This window comes from Mustela putorius, unplaced genomic scaffold (assembly GCF_011764305.1).
Source record: "Mustela putorius furo isolate JIRA1106 unplaced genomic scaffold, ASM1176430v1.1 tig00000765_pilon_pilon_pilon, whole genome shotgun sequence".
Taxonomy (NCBI): Eukaryota; Metazoa; Chordata; class Mammalia; order Carnivora; family Mustelidae; genus Mustela; species Mustela putorius.
Window position 1 is genome coordinate 3,192,106 of NW_025421470.1, and position 22,103 is coordinate 3,214,208.

At 57.1% G+C, this 22,103-nt stretch overlaps 1 protein-coding gene across 6 annotated transcripts in view; it reads right to left on the reverse strand.

The window, feature by feature from the left end:
• SLC37A1 (solute carrier family 37 member 1) overlaps window positions 1-17,440 on the reverse strand; it is a 69,215-nt gene extending 51,775 nt beyond the window's left edge. For 3 of the 6 annotated variants that reach the window (XM_045084445.1, XM_045084444.1, XM_004762217.3), the window contains exons 1-2: window positions 4,307-4,438; window positions 925-1,149 (exon numbers count right to left, since the gene is read on the reverse strand). Coding sequence is in view for 5 of the 6 variants with exons in the window: in XM_045084444.1 (XP_044940379.1) it covers window positions 925-980 (56 nt within the window). In the remaining variant the exon portion in view is untranslated. Of the gene's footprint in view, window positions 1-924; window positions 1,150-4,290; window positions 4,439-5,031; window positions 5,139-14,903; window positions 14,966-17,333 lie in introns of those variants that run through there. The other 3 variants (XM_004762219.3, XM_045084442.1, XM_045084443.1) reach the window with 3 other exon arrangements.
• Between the last annotated feature and the right edge of the window lie 4,663 nt (window positions 17,441-22,103).

Below are 22,103 nucleotides of genomic sequence, written 5' to 3' on the forward strand. Positions count from 1 at the left end.
CCACAAGCACAACCACCTAGAAGGACTTAAGTGCGGCAACCCCCTCCCTGGGAGCAGCAGGGCAGACACACTTCTTGCTGGAAAGGAGAAGCACCAGCAGCTCACCTAAAGAAAGGCCCACAGCGCTACCTTATCTCCCGTCTGTTCCCATAAGGCCCGCTGAACCTTTCCGAAAAGTCACTTGTTTTTCCCTTGTCCTCCTCCTCTTCCCTTACTAAGATGGCACAGAAGCCACCTGAGTCACATTTTTCTGTAACCTCCCCTGCATATGTGATCACATCTATCTTTTGTAGTTTAATTTGCACGTCCCCAAGGAAAGAGCCCAAGAGGATAGAGGAAAACTTATTCCTTCCCAGTAGAGAGCAACAGGAAAGAGAAACTTCTGTGCGGGTGGGCTCCGGGACAGAGAGGCTGGCTCCAGTCTCTGCCCTTGCCCTCTTCTTCCTCTAGGGGCGTGAGATTCCTGCCCCAACCGTGAGAAGGGCTGTCAGAGCATGCGACGACGTGAGCTTGGTCCCGAAACAGGAAGCGGTATTCTGGTCTGCATCTAACTTGTTTAGCCTTCATCTTCTCTCAGTAAGTACTGCCCCAGCTAAGCCACTCACCGCACTCAGGGTTCATACACTTATCTCCCCCGAAGCCACTTTACAATCCTGCCCATAGCCAAGGGGCGTTTTTCCATGGACACCGTCATTATTATAGAAACTACTGAAAACCACGAGGGAGTCCTAACGCTATCTGTCATGGCCAGAACCAAACGCAGAGGACAGCTTAGCAAAGTTCCTGGTCAGACTTTCCAGTGTTGATAAGCCATTCAACAGTAACCCAGGGACGCCAGGCATCCATACGCGTTTGTTATAATGACACTGGCTGTGCACGCACCGCCACACAGCACCGGACCACGGACTGAGCGCCAGCACTCACCACTGATCCCGGGAGAACGAGACGATGAAGCGGACGCCTGGGGGCAGCGGAGCCATTTACGCCGCGCCGACCACGGGGCTCTGGTCACAAGAGGCGTCGTGCGTGGGTTACCAACCCGGGCTCCAGTGTCTCTCTGGCCCCTGCAGCTCCCGCGGACTGGAAGGTGCACCGAGGTGTCCTGCTGGGTCTTGCTTGCCCTCTTCCTTCAGGCAGAGGCTCGGCTCCCTACAAGGAGAATGAGCAGTAGAAAAGTCAGGTGTCCCGGCAGGGCCACTGTGGGAGTCCCTGGCAGATGTAAGGTCCGGAGTGGGTGTCGGCCGGCCCAGATCAAAGCTGGGCTTCCAGCCCCACACCGAAATCCCCCCACGAGAGCTACTGGGGGAGGCAATCTGCCTGCCCTCAGGGACAGCTTGTTCAGAGACCACAGACACAAACTCCACGTGGTCTGACGATGAACAGAGAGACTCCGAGTCCCTCCCTCTCCATCTGGGAGACATCCAGAGATCTTCCCACTCGCTCTTAACCACCACACTCTACGGAACGAATACTAATATTCATGGAGACCAGTCCGTGCCCAGTAGTCATACCGTGTGCTCAATTACCAGAGCATGCCAGGCAATGGGACAGGCTCGACTCCACCCCCTGTGGACCAGGCCACGTCCAAGCCATGCTAACAGAGAGACACAGAGGCCTGGGCGAGATGGCAGGTCGTCAAGCCAATCATTTCACTGTGGCCTCGCGACTGAACTGAAATGCACCTCGTGCTGTGGGAAGGTACCCAACTGTCCACCGGCCTCTTGATGCCTCATGTCCTGGGGAAGGACCCCATTCCGAAGCCAGGGCTGATGGCAGAGTAAGGCGGGAAGCCACGGCCAGGGAACCCTGAGAGCCAAGGACGCCCGGCACAGCAGTTAGGCCTGGTCTCTCATCCCAAAGCCAACCTCAGGACACATGACTTCTCAGTCTATCCTCGATGCTTGGCCACAAGGAATCTTTTGGACCAAGGCCTTAGATAACACGGGACCCAGCGCATGTAGGAGCACGGCCTGGGCTGTCTTAATACTTACTGAAAATTCACAGTTACGTAATTTGTTTTTTTTTAAAGTTACTTTTGAGTAAACATTCATCTCAGTTTAAAGCTGCTGAAATTTATTTAATGTCTCCCAACAACTTCTTTGGGGTTACAGAGAAGCAAAGCAAATAGCTCCACTAGAAGGTTCCAGCTACATTCCTAAGAGTCTGGGCACCCCCCCACCCCCTGCCGGCTGACATTCTGTCCCTTCCCCCCTCCACACATGGTGACTTCTTCAGGGATTGCCCTGCACACTTTTTAGTAAAAAAGTCAAATTCCTTGCTGCGTTTTCATCCCAGGACCCCCAGCCCTGGCCCTCCCCAACCCCCTTACAGCTGACCTTGGGCTGGCTAATCCCAGGCACATTACTTCAACTGTCTGTTTTCTTGCTGTCCCTGGCTAACAAAATAGGGATGGTGGCACCTACATTTTAGGGTTCTTATGAAGAGAAAAAGAGATCACCCATGGAAAGCCCTTAGCACTGGGCCTGGCGGGCAGAAGCAGCTCAGGAAAAAGCAGCTGTGTTCCGGAAAATCCAGGAGAGCCAGGGTGGTGCGCGGCTGCCCCATTCCCGGGACTTAGGTTCAAACTTGGCACAGAGCGAGCACTCTGGAGACATGTTAAACCAGTCTCTGCAAATGCTTCAAAGATGTTTTGGCTCAAAATCTAGATTTAAAGAGTATTTCACTAAAACTCCATTCAAAATGTGTGGGCTCCTGTCGGGGCCTCTATATACTCTGAGAAACAATTTTGTGACCGCAGAGTAAAGGATTTAAATTTTACAGTGCCTGAAAAGGGATGGCCAGAGTCCACTTCCTTCCTCTGTCCAAACACTGCTTCGCTAGGTGTGGCTTGTCTAGGAATATTCTAGATGGTATTCCCCTCTGAATCAGTCAATCAATAAACCTCGATTAAATAAACCTGTAATTTAAAAAAAGAAATCCAGAAGGCCCTGGAAACCAGCAGGGGAAGAAAATCTCAACTTCTTTTTAAAAATAATTGAACGGTCTTCCCCTGTGAAATGGGTGAAGGCAAGTGCTATCACTCTCCTAGAAGTAAGGGTAGGGATTTTACACGTGGGATGTTAAGAGCTCAACTGAGTGAGGCTCCTTCCTCCAGAGCCAGGCAGTGGCCCCTGAGAAGCACGAATTGCATGGAGAGCCGTGGAGCCCTGTGAGGTCCACTGGCAGGCCCGGCACTCCCTTCCCAAGAGGACGGGCGGCTTGCCCCATGGGCGGGACACTGCGCAAACTCAGGTCCAGACTTTCTCAGCTGCACCCACCCTCTTCTCTTCCTCCGGCCTGTCCCCTGTCCTCCGGAGAGCACAAGGGAACGAGGCGAGGCACTTGACACCCTGCGTTGAGCACAAAACCCCATTGCATAAAAGATGATGTACTCTTTCTGCTGGCCGCTCTTCGTAGGGTCTCCAAAAGTCACTATTCCCGAGAGAAGTCACACCCTCCAGAGTCATTCTACCATCAGACGGGGAATTCAGCTCCCACCCACCCTCCAGAGCAGATCAGTCAAACCTACTAACAGGCAAGGTTTTATAACCACCTTCTGAAAGCCCCCAAACCCCGCAACTAGATGAGGAATGACCCGAGGCAGAGAAGCATTCCCGGGCTGTGCCCTCGGGCCGTCCGTGGGTGACCTGGCTGCCCAGGACGGCTCTGTGAGCTCCTTCAACTGAAAGGGTCTTCCCGGAACGGAGCGCTGTGTAAACCTCAGTAGCCCTGTACAGATGTTAAATGAGCTACTCAAAGAGAATTTTCTAAGTGGATCTTATTTTAAGGCAAAGTCGGGTGGAAGGTACACCTCCCCCCAGAAAGTTACTTCTTTTTTCTGCAAAGAGAGAGAGAATGGCAGGAGAGGGGGAGAATGAAGACAACTTCCTTTCTAGAGAAAATACTTTCTAGGGCTTCGACTTTAAAGGCTCTATTCCCTACGAAACATGACTGACAGTGCCCACTATCTCTTTCCTGGGGTTTAAACACAAAAAGAACTTCTCTCTCCGCATCACCTCCTCTCCCCGACCCCCAACCCACTGAATGTCAAAGGTGATACACAAAACAGACCCTGCCCGTAGGGGTCCACGCCTACATGGGGAGACACTGAAGGTCTGGAGTCTTGACCTACAGGGAGACCAAGGAAGGTGCCGGGAAGAGACCCTTAACAGTTACCAACTCAAACAACCTCCCCAAATCTCTGGTCCCAGGCGGATGGCAGCCACCCAGCAGCTGGCCACCACCCAGCCCCAGGAGACCGGGAAGGAGAGGCAGGCTTTGTAATTTCACCTTTAGAAATGCAAACCTGGGGCTGGAAAAAGGGCTTTCCTGTGTCCTCCGTTCAAATGCAAATCAGGACGGTCCCTCGGGGTCACCGGGTCGCCAGGAGCCGCTGCGTGGCTGCTAGGGCGGGGTTGCACCGGAAGGCGGGGGAAAGAGGCAAAAAGAGCCCGAAGGTTGGAGGTCGACAGGTGGGGGACTTTCCGGCGCTTTCCAAGCGATCCACAGGACGCGGCCACTGGTGTGGGCCAGGAGGCTCACGAGCTCCGGGAGCCAGCTGCTCAGCAGGCAAACAGCCCAGAGGCCCAGAGCGCCAGCTCCCCGAGCCTCCCGGACGCCTTTCAGCGCCGGCTCCTCCCCGGCGGCGGGTCCCCGGGAGAGGCAGACTCGGCGACACGCCCACGTCCCCGGCGCGCGGCGGCCAATGCGCGGGGCTCCTCCCGCGGGGTCCCCGGAGCCCCCGCTGTCACCGCGACCGGGGCAGGGTGAGGAGGGGCGCCCGCGGGACCGCTCGGCTCGCCCCTGATTCCCCTTCCGAGGCAAGGCAGGAGTCGAGACTCTCGGCCCAGGCCAAGGCCAAGCACAAAGGCCGGCGGGGCGGGAAACGGCCGGAACGCAGGGGCCGCCGCCGCGGCAGGTGCTGCGCGGCCGCAAATCCGGAGACCGGTAGGCCGGCGGCCCGGCGGGTGCAGGCGGTGCGGGGCGTCCCCGCGTCGCTCTCCCCGCTCGGTCCCTGTCCCCGCGCCTCACCTGCGCCGCGGCCCGAGCCGGCCGCCGCGGGCGCTTCCTGCTTGCGACTTCCTGGGGCGGCGCGCGGAGGCCCCGCCGGCCCCGCCGGCCCTTTCACTTTCCTGCCGCCGGCGGGGCGCTGGGGCCCGGGCCGCGGCGGCCGGCTCGGCCCTCCCCCTCCGGCTCATCCCCCCCCCCCCCCGATCCTTCCCTGCCCTCCCCCATCCCCTTCCCCGCCCCCCACCCCCGGCCCCGGGGCGCGCCGGGGTCCCAAACAGCCCCAGGGGCGCCCCCACGCGAGTGGCGCTGCCCGCCCGCTGGCTACTGGAGCCCGCAGGCGCGCCCCCCGCCCCGGCTCGGCATTTTGGCGGCGGACCCGTGTCCCTCGCACCTGCCGGCGGGTTCGCGGGCATTCACTGGCTTGTTCTGCACTGGCCGACAGGGAGCCCCCCTGGGCCCTTGGCCCTCAAGGTAGGTCTTACCAATAAGCTGCAAAGCCACGGGTCCCTCTGGAAGGCCCAGCGCTAGAGTGGGGGTGCCTGGGACTGCTGGCCTTTATTCCCGCGGTTCCTTCTCAAGGGTCAGAAATCCCCAAACCAGCGTGCTCCTGAGTGAGAAGGGGCCGACGGACAGGCTCTGTTGAGCCTTCCCGAATCACACCTGTGTGTGCATGACACGCAGCTCGGAGGGGTCGCCTGGAGAAGCCCAACCTGGGTCCTGGCACCTGCGACCGGGGCCCTGGCTGTGCCCTCATACAGTTCCCATCACCGCCCAGGACCACTGTTCTCTGAATCCCACTCTCACTGGGGCCCACAGCTGTCCTTGCGCAGACCCCAGAAGGGGCCGCTTATATTCCCACAGGCACCCACAGTGGACACAGCTCCCTAACTGGGCCCAGGCAGCCAGCTCCCAGAACAGCACGACCCAGGAAGAGCAAAGGGAAGCAGAAAACACATTTTGCAGAAAAATTCCAGGAAGGAGGCCGCCCCTGGCTAAAAGTAATCGAGGCCTCACTGTTACTTGCCTGGAGGTCTGTAGGGACAGTGGGTCTGGGCACATCGGTAGGCCCTCCCCAACATCTCCCTCAGGCCAGCCCTGAGGAGGTTTCCTCCTCCCCGTCGGGCCTCACCGTTTCCCCTGGGGCTGTTCAGTTCTAGAACACTCTGCTGTTCTTTCCCATTCGCTGAGTTGTGCAGAAGGTGCCACTTCTCTGGTTTTGGTGGTGGTGGTGGGTTTTTTTTTTTTTTTTTTTTTGAGAGTGTGCAGGGGGTGGGGCCGGGGGAGAGAGAATTCCAAGTCGACCCCCACCCCCCCACCCCCCTGCCCCCGCTGAGTGCGGAGCCTGATGCTAGGTGGGGCTCTAACCCAGGACCCTGACCTATGACCTGAGCTGAGTGCGACACTTAACCTTAACCACTTAACAAATGTCCCCTTTGGCTTTTGAGAAGCCTTCTCCCTGCAGAAGGGAAACCTGTCAGCCTCAGGGGGCCCCAAGGTTTCAGCCACAGGACACCCGCTGGGCCCCCTCCTCCTGCAAGTGAGATGGCCCCAGGCCTCTCTCCTTCTTTCTCCCTTTGGCAGGGTCTCTGAGGGCCAGTTCCTTCTGCCCTTCCTGACTCTCCGTTCCTGGTGAGCCCCAAACCAGCCCAGCCTGGCTCGCATCTCTCCCCACACGGGCCCTCCTCTGCTGCTCCCAAGGGCATCCTGGTCTCTCACGGAAAGTGTGCCCTAGCTCTCCCAGCCCCGGGCGGGCTCCTCCCCAGACACCCACTCTCCCCGCTGCCCCGAATTGGCCTCCAAAAGCAGCTGGCAGCCTGTCATTCCTGATGAAACCCCTCACGGTGCCCCTGGGTCCCGTGGGAACGAGACCTGGTCCCTTCGTAGCCAGACAAGGCCTGACCACGCTCCTGCCCCTTCCTGCCCCGGCTTGGGGACAGCACTGTCACCTCCAGGAGGCGCACTTTCTCACACACTGCCGGGTCTGCCCTGCCCGCCCCACCTCAGCCTCTCCGGCTCCAGTAGCTCTGTCCTCTCATTTCCTGGGGGCCGCAGAAACCCGTCTGTCCTGACGGACCACGGTGACTTGGTCCTAGTGATTTCTGAATCTAGCTGGGGAGATACTCAGGCCATGCCCTGACTCGGAAGGCAGCAGTCTGTGTGCAAGCTGTCTCAGAGAAAATGGTATTTGTGTGGCATACTGTGGAAAACCAGAGGGGGCCAAGATGGTCTACAGATTATTTGCCAAAAGTGTTCGTCTTTTAATTTTAAAAAGGTTAAAGTATTCATCTTTTATAAAATACTAATCTTTTATATGATCATAACATCCAGAAAATATAGTAAGGGAGGTAATAAATTTGTACAAAACTTTCAAATAAAACAGTTTGCACTTTGAAATGAGAACCTGCGATTGCTTCGAGGAACATTCCAGGCTTTATGGTTAACATGACTGCACACAAGCTCAGGATGGAGGGGACAGCTGGCATGTCACCACTGAGACACTCTGTGCCACTAGGTAACATTTTAGAAATTTTTACAAAAGGTTTTATTAATTTATTTGAGAGACCGTGGGAGGGGCAGAGGGAGGAGGAGAGAGGCAATCTCAAGCAGATTGCCCCGCTGAGCAGGGACCCAGACGAGGGGCTCGATCTCATGACCCCGAGATCACGTCCTGATCGGAAATCAAAAGTCAGGCAGCGAACGACTGAACCACCCAGGTGCCTTAGGTGACTCTGACCCTGTTTTTTTCAATCACAAATTTTGTAACAGTTGAGAAGATAAAGAATCTAATGGTTCTTCCTTTTCTTTCATTGATTTGTGTAATATGGAAATTTCCTGTGAGAACAGAATGAATGAAGCTCAACTTTTCCAATCCAGTGGTTCAAAGTCCTGACAAGGTGTGCAGCACCAGAGGTGGTGTGCCCTGAGGCTGCCACCCACGGACACAGGCCAGCCGGCTCCAGATGGATGACCCCAGGGGGGCCAGATGTGGAGCTGTCAGCTGAACACACCTGGCCTGGTTGGGGGGCTCTGCTTTAACCGGAAACGTCCATGCCTGCTTTGACTGTTCTGATGCTATTTCGGGAAAAGAGGAACAGACCAAATGCGCCACGTTGGTTCTTAGCCAGCAGGTGTTTACTGCCCTTCAGGGTCAGCCCCGTGCCAGGCACTGAGGCGTCGGAATAACAAGGGGCCTTGACTTTGCAAAGTTCACAGAGCAAGAGCGTGCAGCAAGAATCGGCTGGGCCCTTCGAAAGGAAACTCATGTGCGAGTGAGGAAGGGGCTCAAATGACCTCAAACAGGGTAGCTTCAACCACAGGGCAAACAGGTCTCCCAGTTACGGGGGCCAGAAGTCTTGAGATGAGGGTGCTGGCTGGGCTGTGCTAGCCCTGAAGCCTCCCCAGAAGAATGTTCCAGGCCTTTTTCTTAGCTTCCCATATTGCTTCCAGTATTGCTGGCCAACCCTGGTGTTTCTTAGCTCGCAGATGCTTTGCTCCAATCTGCCATCACACGGCGTCTCCTGTGTGTCTGTGTCTCTGTGCCTCCTCTCTTACAAGGACACCGGTCATACCGGATCTGGGGCACACCCCACTCCAATAGGACTTTGCCTTAACTACATCTGCAACCACCCTATTTCCAAATAAGGTCATGTTCTGCAGAACTGGGAGGGACTAGAGTCTGGCGAGGGTAGGTTGGGGAGGGCACCAAGCTGGCACAGGGCCACTAGAGAAGGTCAAGCAGGGCACGGGGCTGGGGGGAGGTCGGTGTGGGAATGCACCCGGGGGCTAGCAACATCTCGAAGCTGCCAATGTGCTATGGCCAGGGAAGTGAGCCACTGCTCGGACTCGGGGAGCTGGGGCTGAGGCCAGAGCTGCTGGACAGGAGGGGGCTTGGGAGGGGATGTAGCTGCTTTCAGGTGGTGCCCAGCAGGGAGGGAGCAGGGAGTGAACAGTTTTACCTCTCAGGTCCCACTCTTCCACTGCCCCAAGCCAAGAGGGAGATAGAGACAAGGAAACCCCAAGAGGGAGGTAGAGGCAAGGAAGCCACAGCACAGCTCCAGGAGGCAAAGACAGATGTGGGCTCCATCCCACTTCCCCCAGAAAGAGCATCTGGTTAGGGAATAAGTCACACAGATAACCAGCAATCACAACACGGTTACATTATAGCGGCAAACACAGGGTGCAAAAGAGGGTCACCTGATCTGGCTAGCCGGTCACAGGAGGTAATGTCTCGGGAGCATACAAGGGGTTGGCCAAGAGCATGGGCGGAGAAGGGACACGGTCATGCAGAGCGAACCCAGCATGCACGGAAGCCTGAGAAGCAAGGCAGCAGGCTGGTCGAGGGGCAGGGATGGCTGGAGATTGTGGCAGATGGGGCACATGGGTGGGAGAAAGGTCTAGGGGACAAGGAGAGAAGCGAGCTGGGGCTGGCCCCCAGGCGTCAGGCTTGGGCAGCTAAATGAACGGTGGTGTCCTCATGGAGAGAGGCACACAGAGCGTATTGCCCTTGGTGGGGCGGGTGGGAAAGGAATTTATTTGTACTTGTTGGGCATCTAGTTCCCAGGGGACCTCTCAGTGGAGATGCTGACCAGGGCTGGAGGTGTGGCTTCAGAGTCACTGGAAGGATCCTAAGCTGGTGAGGGAGGCTGGGTATGGGCAGAAATGGACAACAGTGGAGTAGAACCTTGCCCAGGCAGGAGGTTCCAGAGGTACCAACACTTAGGGGCCAGGCAGATGGGAGTAGTGGGAAAGGCCAGAAGAGGGTGATGTCCAAGGGCCCAAGGCAGGCAGTTTCCAGAAGGGGATGGAGGGGGCCACAGAGTCAGATGCTGCACAGAAGTCAAGTTTACAGGCTTCGCTAAGAAGAAGGGGGACTGCAGCTTCCACGGGGGTGGGCGACCGCTGTGGGGCAGGACTGAGTGGGGAGTGAGAGGCAGGAGAAAGCAGACAGTCATTTCAGGAAGGTTGGCTGTGACCGGGAGGAGAAAAGAGTCCAAAGCTTGAGAAGGACTTGGGGAGCAGGAAGCATAGGTTTTAAACGCCTGGACGTTTTCGATCGTATGTAGAAGTTGAGAGCACGCTGGAAGGAAGCCCCAGGTGCCCATCAGTCAATTTCACCGATCACCAATGCGCGGCCAAATGAGTCTCCTGGTTCGACCCCCTTCCTGCCCCGGCCCCGGTGGTATTTTGCAGCAAACCCCAGACACTGCAGCACTGGATCTGTAACTTTTCAGTCTGTATCTCTAAAAGATACAGTCTCAGCCTATTCATCAAGGCTCCCCCCAAACAAAAGTAAGCTCAGAACAGCATCCAATACCCAGCCAGTGCTCTCAGCTCCCTGCTGGTGCTACACATGTTCTCACCCTCTATTTCGTTTTTAAAGGGGGACTCAAGCAGACCGCGCACGTATTGCCCGGATGCGTCCCCTGGGTCTCCCCATCTGGGTATTTGCCCTGTGCCTCTCTCTCTCTCTCTGCCCCGGACACTTTGTTCCCGTGGTTGCAGGGGCCGGGCGGTTTGTCCTACAGTTTCCCACACTCTGTGTGGGGCTGGCTCTGTCTTCGTGATGTGATCGAACGTGTTCTCTTGCCCACTGCCCTTCCTGAACTTGGCAGTGAGATCTTGAGGCACCATCAGGTTGGGCAGTGAGGAGCGCGACATGGGTGACAGTAGGTGTTCCCTGCCGAAGTCCACTCTTCCTTGGAAGTGAGAGTCACAGAATTAGTGAGTTCTCTTTCTTTGTAGCACATTCCACGAGACAGACTTGTCCTCACCAGCTACTTAGCTAACTCTGAGGTGTGGTTCAGGTAGGAAAGGCAGGATAAAGCCGGGATTCCTTCCATTCTCTGCTACTTGTCAACACAAGGACTGGGTTTGCTGGCAGGCCCCAAAGTTATCAGTTTCCTTCCATGTTGTTCTGCCCTTTCTGTGATATGCGTTCATCTCATTTGCCCATCTTGGCTGGTGAGAGCCTCCTCTTCTTCTTTTGTTAAATATTTTTAAAATTTATTTGAGAGAGAAAAAGAGGAGAGAGCAGGGACAGAGGCAGAGGGAGAGGGAGTCCTGCGCTCTGTGTTGAGCGCAGAGCCTGATGTGGGGCTTGATCTCACGACCCTGAGATCCCGATCTGATACCAGGGGTCAGACACTCAACAGCACAGCAGCCACCCAGGCGCCCCTGGTGGGAGCCTCCTCTCACTGGCCGAGTCCTGCCACGACCTGGTGCTTCGATAATATCCTTGTTTTCCGGTGTGATTCGATGTTCCAAGTGTATCTCACCCATGCGCCCCAGACCTGGAAGCAGCCGTTTCTCTCAGGAGCTGCCTGTCCTACAGAAGCCAGAAGTCAGGACGGGAGTCCGGTGCACAGGAAAGCGGCCGTCAGCTTAAAGGGCGTGTCCCGCCTGAGGCAGAAAGACAGGGAATCCAAAACGTGGGAAAAGAAACGAACCCCCAGATGGAGAAGGGACCATGGGAAAAGGACAGACACAGACAGAGGTCATTTTAGGTGGACAGGCAGGAGCTGGGAGCTGTCACCTACGTTCCCCTGTTGCAGAAGATCAAGTCAGTTGCTGAAATGGAGGGAGGAGGTAGCCTCGGGGGTTTGAGGAAAATCAAGAGGATTTAAGCGAACCTGCAGCGAACACTGCCTGGAGGGCTGTGGGTGGGTACTGCTGGCCTCCAGCAGAGTAATGAGGTCCTTAAGTTTCTATCCGTGCCAGTGTGAGTGTGTGATGGACTGTGTCTGTGGCCTGAGTGACACGGAGAGGACAAAGGTGGGCAGCACTCAGCTGAAGGGTCAGCTTTTGTCACCCCGCCTCCTCCAATTTGCAGGGAGGAGTCCCTCCTTCCCCCTGGCATTGAGAAAGGGGTGATTCTGACACCTTCTAGAAGGTTCGGTCTTCCATGAGAAAGACCCACGAAGCATGAGACCCTACTGTGTGCCAAAGACGCCCTGTGCCAGCAGTTGCAACGGGAAGGAAGGTTTAGAACAAGTACCTTCTGCCCAAAAGCTCGGGGTCTGCGAAAGAACCAGGCGGCCAGGCCACGGCACACTGGGGAAAGCAACAGACATCCCTGGGGGAGAACCTCTTTGGAGGGCGCTTTTGGCAAGTCTGGACTTCAGAGCTTGAGAGAATGCAGCAAGGTTAGAAAGCATGAAAGCACCGACCGTTCCCAGAGAGGGAGGGACAGGTAAGACCAGAACCTGCTTACTTAGTGGGGAGAAGAGAAGCTTCGTTTATGTCTCCACTCATCAGAAAGTCAGACTTCCAGCAGGAGGGGTGCAAGGTGATTCTGTTCAATTAATAATGTTGATAATGAACAGAATGGACAGCTTTCCAGTGTTAAGCATGTCCTGCAGGTCCCCCCCTTCACTGTGTGTATCACGGCGGGGCAGGAACATCACTGTCCTGGGCGCCAGTCAGCTACAGGGACGTCCTGTGGCTGATCCGGAGGTGAAGGAGGTCACATGTTGGGATGTGGGCTCTGTGAGGGCAGAGATTTTTTTTATCCGTTTGTCCATCAATGAATCCTCACCACCTAGAATCAAGCCTGGCACCCAGGAGACCCTCGAGGAACCCCTGCCGTTGAGTGACTGTTCCCAGGTGGGCAGTGGTGACGTTAAGTGCCAGAAGGTACAGCAGGTCTGTATGAATGTGCCATGATCTGTGGCCATGCCCCAGGTGCCCGGGCAAGAGAGAACTAGCTACAAAGTCCCTTTCAGCAGTGTGCGTGGCTGACCTGCCATTTTCTTCTAAAAATGCAGTTTGAGCTCCCACCTCCTGTCTTTAATGTAAGTCCCGTTAAGGCTGGATTATGCAGCAAAAAGCGAATGCGAGTTTTAAATCCCAATGTGCCTACTAAGGTCCTGTGGATCATTATGTCTCAGCCACCGCCCTCCCACCGGCAAACTCAGGAGCATCTGTGAGGGGACACGCCTGGTCACATTGGGGGAGGGGGATCAGAGGGGACTGACGGCCAGCGCCTGCGGTCTCCCTGCAAGGGTGCTGCCCGCCCTCCTTGCCTTGCCCAGCAGCACGTATTAGATGTGTCACCCTGGAATGCTCCTCAGTGTCTTCTCTAATGCAGGGTCGCCGAGCAACCAAGCGCTTGGCTCTGCATGACGCTGTCTATGTTACAAAGAGAGAAGGACGGATGCTATTCTCAGGAGCTTGCCACCTAGGCGGCAGGTAACTACAGAGACCTTCAAGCCACCAAACACCCCAGCCCCCAAACCCTTAAACATGTTACAAAACCTCCGGTTACAACAATATAAAAACTCTTTTAGGAAAAAAAAATCACAGGGCACCTGGGTGGCTCTGTGGGTTAAGCCTCTGCCTTTGTCTCAGGTAATGATTTCAGGGTCCTGGGATCACGCCCACATTGGGTCGGGTTCTCTGCTCAGCAGGGAGCCTGCTCCCCACCCCCACACCGCACCACCACCTGCCTCTCTGACTACTTGTGATCGCTCTTTGTGTGTCAAATAAATAACATCTTTAAAAAAGAAAAAAAAAATCACATTTTCTTTGATATCGTCACTTCTGAAAACCAACAATATTTTGGACATAGTAAGAAACTAATCAAGGAATGCACTGGTGAGATGAAGTCATCTTTGCCCAATTGAACTTGCTTCATACGTGGGGATTTTTCCATTTCTGTTCTCGTGCAGCGGGGAAAATGCAGACGGTCCCTATCCAGAGGCCACGCACCCAGCCCTAGAAGTCCTTAACACTGAGGTCAGGAGTTGTGGCAAAGCCCAGAGCTGGCGGCCAGGAGCCTAGCGGGGCCCAAAGTGGACTCCAGCCCGGTCTTCAGGGCCAAGTTTTAGGGCTCAGATGGCGTGGATGCCAGTCCCATGTAAAATCTTCCTGGCTCTCTTCGTGCAGGGGAAGGGAAAAGGCTTCTGCCGCTCTGACTAGGGTATCTGGTCCACAGCGGCTCAGAGCCTTGCCCTACCAGCTGGGCCATTAAAAGCCAGGCCCTGGGAGGAGATAAAGATGCACAAAGAAGCAGGGCACCAGAGCAGAGGGCAGGTAGCGCCCAGAGCCGAGGAAGTGCTTTTGGTGGTCACCCCAGGGCCGGATGAATGAGGTACCGGAACAACCCGGAGACGGTATTTTCTTAGTAAACGAGTGCGATCTCCTTAAGGAACGCTCCCGACCGCCTTCAAACCTGAATTAAACATTTCCATTCGTTCTATTATCAAACTTTGACTGAGTCAAGATGATGCTGACAGGCCCTCAAGGTGAAATACTGCTGTTATTTAAAACGCTTCTGAAGAAGCTGATGTGTTTACTGTGTAAGGGCCCCTGAAAACAGCAAGTGATAAAGGAAACCGTTCCAATTAAGTGCAATCATACGTGCATTTTAAAGGCCTGGAAGGATTCACACCAAAATGCCAGTAAGTGGCTGCATACTTCACCGCATTTTACCGATTTTGCCAACATCACTTAGTAATTTTTAATAATGTGAGCCTTGACTGCATGGCAGGCTCTGTGCTAGACTGTGGGGGCCAAGGCCCTGGGGCATGGCGGGAGGCTGACCTGTGGAAACACAAGTCACAGGGATGCGAGAACTGCAGCGGAAGCCGAGAGAAGGGGGGTGCCAAGGGCTGGAAGCAGGTAGGACAGCGTCCCCAGGAGGTTGCATCTGGGTCCGATGTTCAAGGTGAAGAGCAGTTCACCAGCTAGAGAAATGTGAGAATCGCGTTCCAGAAAGAGAGAAGATTCACTGTTCTGGGAGGGAGTCCTGTAGCAAGACCATCTGAAGAATTACACACGGACAACGCAGGTGAAGAATAAGCCTATGGGGGGAAGCGCTTATCCTCAGAAGTACAAAATAAAGGCACCATGAGATGCGGTTCTGCCCACCAAATGAGCTGGGAAAAATGACTTACAGCAGGCGAGGAGTCCTCGGGCATCAGTCACTCCGCTGGACAGCGACACGGGACCGGCCATCCTAGGAGGCAACACAGGGCAGTGTTTAGTCTCCCTCCTCCCCCTCCTGGCCCAGGACCCCTCAGCTCCTCCAAGACTGAATCCTGCACAGAGGGATTTGAGGTGTGGACAGAGATCTTTGCACTCAGACGTTCACAGTGATTCTACTCATCTCCTCCTTTGCTTCCTCATTTTGGGGAGCAGGTTCACAGGGGTTCACCATCTTACTGTGTCCCATCACTGACACATGGGAACGTGCATTGTTCCGTACGGATCAAGCAGTGTGTGATCACTGATTTAAAAACCCGAGCTGAGTACACACATTCCATTTCTACAGCACGTGGCCTTTCCCAACCATTTCATCCTCATGATCTCATTCTATCCTCATGACCTTCCCGCTAGTTGGGCAGGGCAAGCCTTATTCCGGGAAAGGTCACTTGGCTTGCAGGCTCCTCCCCTGCACCTGCCTCGGAGAGTCTGATGCATCCTTAGGCCCCGGAAGGTACAGTCCCTTGACCCTTGGCCTCACCCTCCACCACCATGGCCCCCCGCAAGGTCATCTTTGGTACCAGAGTAGAACCGGCCTTACATACCCACTAGCTTTTAAGAATGACACTGTTTTAGAATAATGGATCCAGAGGAAGCCACAGAGGATCAGAGTTTTGTTAAGTTTTTAAAGAGCGTGCATTAATGCTGAATTTGTCCCAGACGGGTTTGTACATTTTTCTTGATCCTCAGAGCCCCCTAATAGACAACCCAGGGGCTCAGCACATGCTCAGCTACAATTACTTCACTGAGGTATTGAGAGAGCCCCTGGAAAACTGAATCTGATGTAAGGAGAATCAAGAAAGAATAAAAAGCAAGATGAATAAATAAATAAATAAAAATAATAAAAAGAAGGGGAAAAAACCAAGATTCTCAACCAGACGATAAAAGGAACAAAACACGGATATGCTCTACTTTTTCTCTCTTCTCCAAGTGTTGCATAAACTACAGTTCTGTTGCAAAATGACACCCAACATGCACTTTGGTAAGCGTGTGGCGTCGAACACTTGCTCTGTGCTGTGTGAGGACAGAGGGGGTGGGGGCGAGCTGCAGGCTCTTCCCTTGAGTGGCTGCCAACATAAAACCCTAGTCTGCCCGGTCTCTGGACATCTCCTCTGCAGCCCTGTTGACTCCCCGAACCTCTGTGCCCCACCGGCTGGGCTGCGTTACTGAATGGGTTCACTTCCCGGGGGGGAGGAGCACTGGCTTGTGTCTTGATGACCGCGTCCTGACATCGCTCCATGAACCCACATAACTCCGGTGGGGGTGCATGTGGCCGGCTGTTTCCTCTTTGCTGGCTGCCACCTGCAGGGGAGCCATGAACTTACAAGTGGTCACTCGGAACCGCAAGGGCTGCGGTCTCTTCGCGCCCTCGCGGACATCGGGCTAGTGGACGCGAGTCTTCAGCACAGCCTGACTTCGGACCCCACAAGCGAGCCCCTGGCTGAGCCGTCCTCGGCGGTTTGATCCTCCGCAGGAAGGAAGGACGGCTGAAAATCACGAAGACCAAACGGAGCTGGAAGTTCCCCGAAGACCGGCGGGCAGGCGGCTCCGGCGGACTACAGGAGCCGCGAGCACGGTGTGAGCGGGGGTCGCCGACGCCCCCTCACGGCGCCAGGCTCCCCGCGAACATTTCACGCGGACACCGCAACGGCGCTGGAGGGCAGCGGCCGCACCTCCATTTCAGAGATGGGCACCTCGAAGAGGGGCTCGGGGTCCCGCCTGGCACCTGGCGCGTGGCCCCCAAACGCACTACAGTTCTGTTCTAAGGAGACACGGGGCCATCCCGGCTCCTGAGGGACCCACTGACACGGCGGGTCTCGGCGCGCGATCGGCGGCGGCGCACCGCGGCCTGCGCAGGGGAACGCGCGGTGCCCGTCTACGCGGCCGGGCCCGAAGCAGCCCTAACGGCCAGCGCGACATTTCCGCGGCGAAGACGGCCCGAATCCTCTCCGAAGCGGCCCGGCTTGTTCTCGGGCGGCTGCTGCGGCCTCAACCACACCGGACAGGCCTGTGCGCTCTTCCGGTGCCCCGGTCTCGGGGCCGCTTCGGGCGGGTCCCCAGGGGCTCGGAAGGGACAGGCTCAGGGGCGCAGCTCGTCGCCACGGCAACCGCCAGGCCTGCGGCCCCCGCCCGGAGCGGGCCGGAAAGGCGTGGGAGGAGGGGCCGACCCCGGGGGCGGCCAGCACCTCCGGCCCCTCCGGAGCGATCCCGAGGTCCCCCAGGGCCCTCACGGCGGGCCGGCCGGACCGCCTTCCCTCGCTCGTTCTCTTCGGAGGAGGGCAGGGCGGTAGCGACAGGCGCGTCTGTCGGCTCGGCCTGGGAAAGGCAAGAGAATGTCTCACCGGGGAAATGGAGCGGGCGGACCGGCGGACCCTCCCGCTCGCCGCCCTCTCGCCGCACCGAGGCACGCGTCTGCGCAAGCTCCCGGCTGCGGGGTCATGGGAAGTCCCTCGCGGGGGCTGACGGGAAGCCGCGCGGGGGCTGCTGGGAAGGGCTCACCCGTGGGCGACGGAGAACGCCTCGCGGGGGCTGCTGGGAAGGTTGTGCTCGGGGCTCCCCGGAAGGGTTTTCGGAGGCGGGGACGGTCCTCCTTCCTTGCCCGGGAAGACGCCGCCTTCGGCGCTGTGCGCGCCCTTTCCCTCCTGCCTACGGAGAAAGGAGCGAGACGAGTTAAGGAGGCGTTTCGAGGCCTTCCTCGGAGTTTGAAAGCGCTGCCGGTGCGACCCCAGGCCGTCGGGGTCACCCGGGGTCAGGGGTCAGGGCGTCGGGGGCTGCGAGGAAGCCTCCCGGGACTCCGCGGTCTGTCCGAGGCGGGGAACCGGTCTGAGCGGATCCGGGCGGCGCAGTCTGGATCGGGTCCGGCGTCGCCGCGGGAGGCTGGGGACGCGGCCCTCTCGCTTCTTCAGGCCCCGCCGGACCTGCGGCGCGTGACACTGCCGTGGACGGACGATGGGGGGCGGGGTGACGCCGCCGTGGACGGACGATGGGGGGCGGGGTGACGCCGCCGTGGACGGACGATGGGGGGCGGGGTGACGCCGCCGTGGACGGACGGTGGACGGACGATGGAGGGACGGGGTGACGCCGCCGTGGACGGACGATGGGGGGCGGGGTGACGCCGCCGTGGACGGACGATGGGGGGCGGGGTGACGCCGCCGTGGACGGACGATGGGGGGCGGGGTGACGCCGCCGTGGACGGACCATGGGGGGCGGGGTGACGCCGCCGTGGACGGACGATGGGGGGCGGGGTGACGCCGCCGTGGACGGACGATGGGGGGCGGGGTGACGCCGCCGTGGACGGACGAGGGGGGGCGGGGTGACGCCGCCGTGGACGGACGAGGGGGGGCGGGGTGACGCCGCCGTGGACGGACGATGGGGGGCGGGGTGACGCCGCCGTGGACGGACGAGGGGGGACGGGGTGACGCCGCCGTGGACGGACGAGGGGGGGCGGGGTGACGCCGCCGTGGATGGACGATACGGACGATGGGGGGACGGGGGGACGCCGCCGTGGACGGACCATGGGGGGATGGGGTGACACCGCCGTGGACGGACCATGGGGGACGGGGTGACACTGCCGTGGACGGACCATGGGGGACGGGGTGACACTGCCGTGGACGGACGATGGGGGACGGGGTCACGCCGCCGTGGACGGATGAGGGGGGGCGGGGTGACACCGCCGTGGACGGACGATACGGACGATGGGGGAACGGGGGGACGCCGCCGTGGACGGACGATGGGGGACGGGGTGACACCGCCGTGGACGGACCATGGGGGACGGGGTGACACCGCCGTGGACGGACCATGGGGGACGGGGTGACACTGCCGTGAACGGACGATGGGGGACGGGGTCACGCCGCCGTGGACGGACGAGGGGGGGCGGGGTGACACCGCCGTGGACGGACGATGGAGGGACGGGGTGACGCTGCGGTGGACTGACGATGGGGGTGCGGTGACGCTGCCGTGGACTGACGATGGGGGGCGCGGTGACGCTGCCGTGGACGGACGATGGGGGGACAGGGTGACGCTGCCGTGGACTGATGATGGGGGGACGGGGTGACGCTGCCGTGGACTGATGATGGGGGGGGGGCACGGTGACGCTGACGTGGACTGAAGGATGGGGGGGCGCGATGACACTGCCGTGGACTGACAATGGGGGGCGAGGTGACACTGCCGTGGACTGACGATGGGGGGCGAGGTGACACTGCCGTGGACTGAAGGATGGGGGGGCGCGATGACACTGCCGTGGACTGACAATGGGGGGGCGAGGTGACACTGCCGTGGACTGACGATGGGGGGCGGGGTGACACTGTCGTGGACTGAACGATGAGGCGGTAACTGACTCTCCGCAGGAGAGGTCAGTCGCGTCGTAAGCTCCAGGACTCACGAGCTCCATGTCCGGCTGGCGCCCAGTTGCTCCCTGCCATGGGATCCTGAACAGGGGCTTAAGCCATTTGGGGTTCCTCAGTCTAAGCTCACGGAGCTGCGCCTCTGCCTGGAAGGTGGTTTCGGGCCATTCCAGAAAACCAGTTACTCCTGGGAGGCCGGGAGAGTATAGTGAGGGGCAGCAACGGCTTTGAATCCCGCTGGCTCTTCGCCCTGGAGCGAAGATGGTACCTCCCAGCGCTTCCTTTCCTTGGCCGGGCGCTGAGGGACGACCGCGAGGACTCAGCAGGACAATTCACATAAAACAGCGGGTGCCGAGCTGGACACCTAGCAACTTCAATCGCTGTCATCGTTAGAGCAAGTCGGGAAGTAGAATTTCTGACCTTCGTTTTCACTTGCAAAAACGCTAACATGTATTTGAATGACCAATTGCCACCCCGGATTTCTAGCATTTAAAATATTTTTGACATTTTCTTATAAAAAGACATGCTTAATTGTACTAAATGTGGCAACTGCCAAGTCTAAAGGAGATCATGACCATCCAGTCCCCAAACACTTCACTTTTCCCCACAAGAAAAACTTAAATTTTGGCGTTTATAATCTTTTTTCTTTGCAACTCACAAATAGTGCTAACTGTAGGGACTTGGGTGTTAATTTGCTTGTTAATTGTCTCTTTTTTCAGTAAGTGAAGTGTTTGGGACTGACATTAGGTTAAAATCACTACCTTCCACTATGTCATTGTTCTGAGGGACAGGCTGGAAAGCATGCGCGATCTGGGAGTTCTGTGGATGCTTCGCCTCACGGGTTTGGTACTCTGTAAGTCTGTCGGCTGTCGGCAGATCAAACTGTTTCCTCAGCCACCCCTTCCCTACCCTCACAGCAACAACAAACAACACACCTTGGGGTTGGTGTGAGGGGAACTTTTTTTGAATGATATGTGATTTCTTTGTAATAGTTCTGTTTACATTGGGTAGCTTTCATAATAAATAACAATATGTTAATAAAATATTATTTTTGATCCCCATGACAGCTCCTTGAGAGCGGAAGGGCTTATCCTCCCCAGTTTACAAAATAGGAATCCGAGGTTCAGAGGGCAGGTGAATTACCTGAGGTCACCAAAGCCATGGGAACCCAGAATTAGAACTCGAACATTCTGGCTCTAGGAGAGTCACGTCTTCATCTAGAACAATGATGACTTTAAGACCTGTTTCCCATCCATTTAGATGAAATTTTTAATACTTAAATATTAGGTTTGATGAAATCAAATGATTGGGTTATTGTTATTGTTCAAGGTATTGAAACTCCAAAAAACCCCAACAATATTTAGTTTTGAGATGACAGCTATTTGTGTCATTTGCAAAAACTCATTAGAAATTGGATATGCAAATGTACAAAGGCCAAAGCATACAGAAAAACAGAATTCTGAACCATAAGCTACAGCCCAGGAAACCAACCCATTATCTATAGTAACCAGTCCAGGAAGCCAGGGTGCTGTTGAGTCGGACTTGTAGGAAGTCAGTCTGCTATCTCCTCCAAGTGATCTAGGGGCAAACACTAACCCCTGTAACCAGTGGCCAGGACTTGATCAATAACTGAGCAATTTTGTCATCGTCGTCCCCATGTCCAGCTTTGGACCAACCAGAGAAAGTCCAATATGCATTGCTCACCAGTCACACAGAATATCCCACTTCTACTGGGACACCCACAGCTTCCCTGGACTAACAGCCTCCAATCGGGGCGCACCTGGAGACCCCGCTCTTTTCCACTGTAAGCCTTGCCTCCCCTTTGCCTGCCCACGAGCTCCGTCCAAATGCAAGTGATGGTGGCTGACTTCCTGGCTAGGGCAAGCTCCGAATACATGGCCTTTGCTTGTTCATTTGGGTGGTCTTTGTCTATTCACACACACAAAATAGAGATTCTGTTAAGTACCACTGGTGAAGAAAGACCTCGACCATATTTCCATCTCACCGGGAATCTAACGGCCCCGTGGACTGATTTCAGTGGCTTGGCTGAGCGTCTGCTGCGGGAAAAACACTTTCCTCGGTGCTGTGGGGGCTGAGAGCTAGACGGAGGATAGACAGGTGGACGGACGACAGGCGGTAGACGATACATGGACTTGAAGTCCTTTCTTCCTTGGGATAGAGAGGGGACTGGACCCAGGCTCGGGGTGGAGAAGGGGTGTCAAACTTAAGAGCATCAGTGTGGACGCGCCCGCACACTGACTCCCTGTGTCAGAGAAGAGCTCTCGGCGGACAGATCTCTCCGGACGCCAACACCGAAGGGTCGGGAGAGCCCAGAAGGTGGGGAGGAGCAGGCAGGGCCCCCGGAGGGACCCAAGAAGCCAAGGGGCCGGGTCGGAAGGGTCAGGGCTCAGCGCAGGCAGAGGTGAAGCCCTGCCCAGGGCGGGCCCCTGTGCGTCGTCTGTGCTCCACGTCTTTAGGGCCCGGATCCAAAGGCGGCCCCGCGTGAGCGCACCAGCCGGCAGCCGGCCGCCCGGGCCAGCCACACTGGGTCCCCGCTAGACCGCGCGTGGGCGACGAATCCATCCCTAGTCCGCCCCCTCCCTCTTCCCGGGCGCCGATTGGTCGAGGTTCCCTCCCGTTGCTATGACAGCACCGAAAGCGGTCAGTGGCTCCGCCCCACGCCCTCCCGCCCCGCCCCTTCCCGCTAGGCCCGGGCGCCCCTTCCCGTTGCTATGACAGCACCCGAACGCGGCCGCTGGCTCCGCCCCG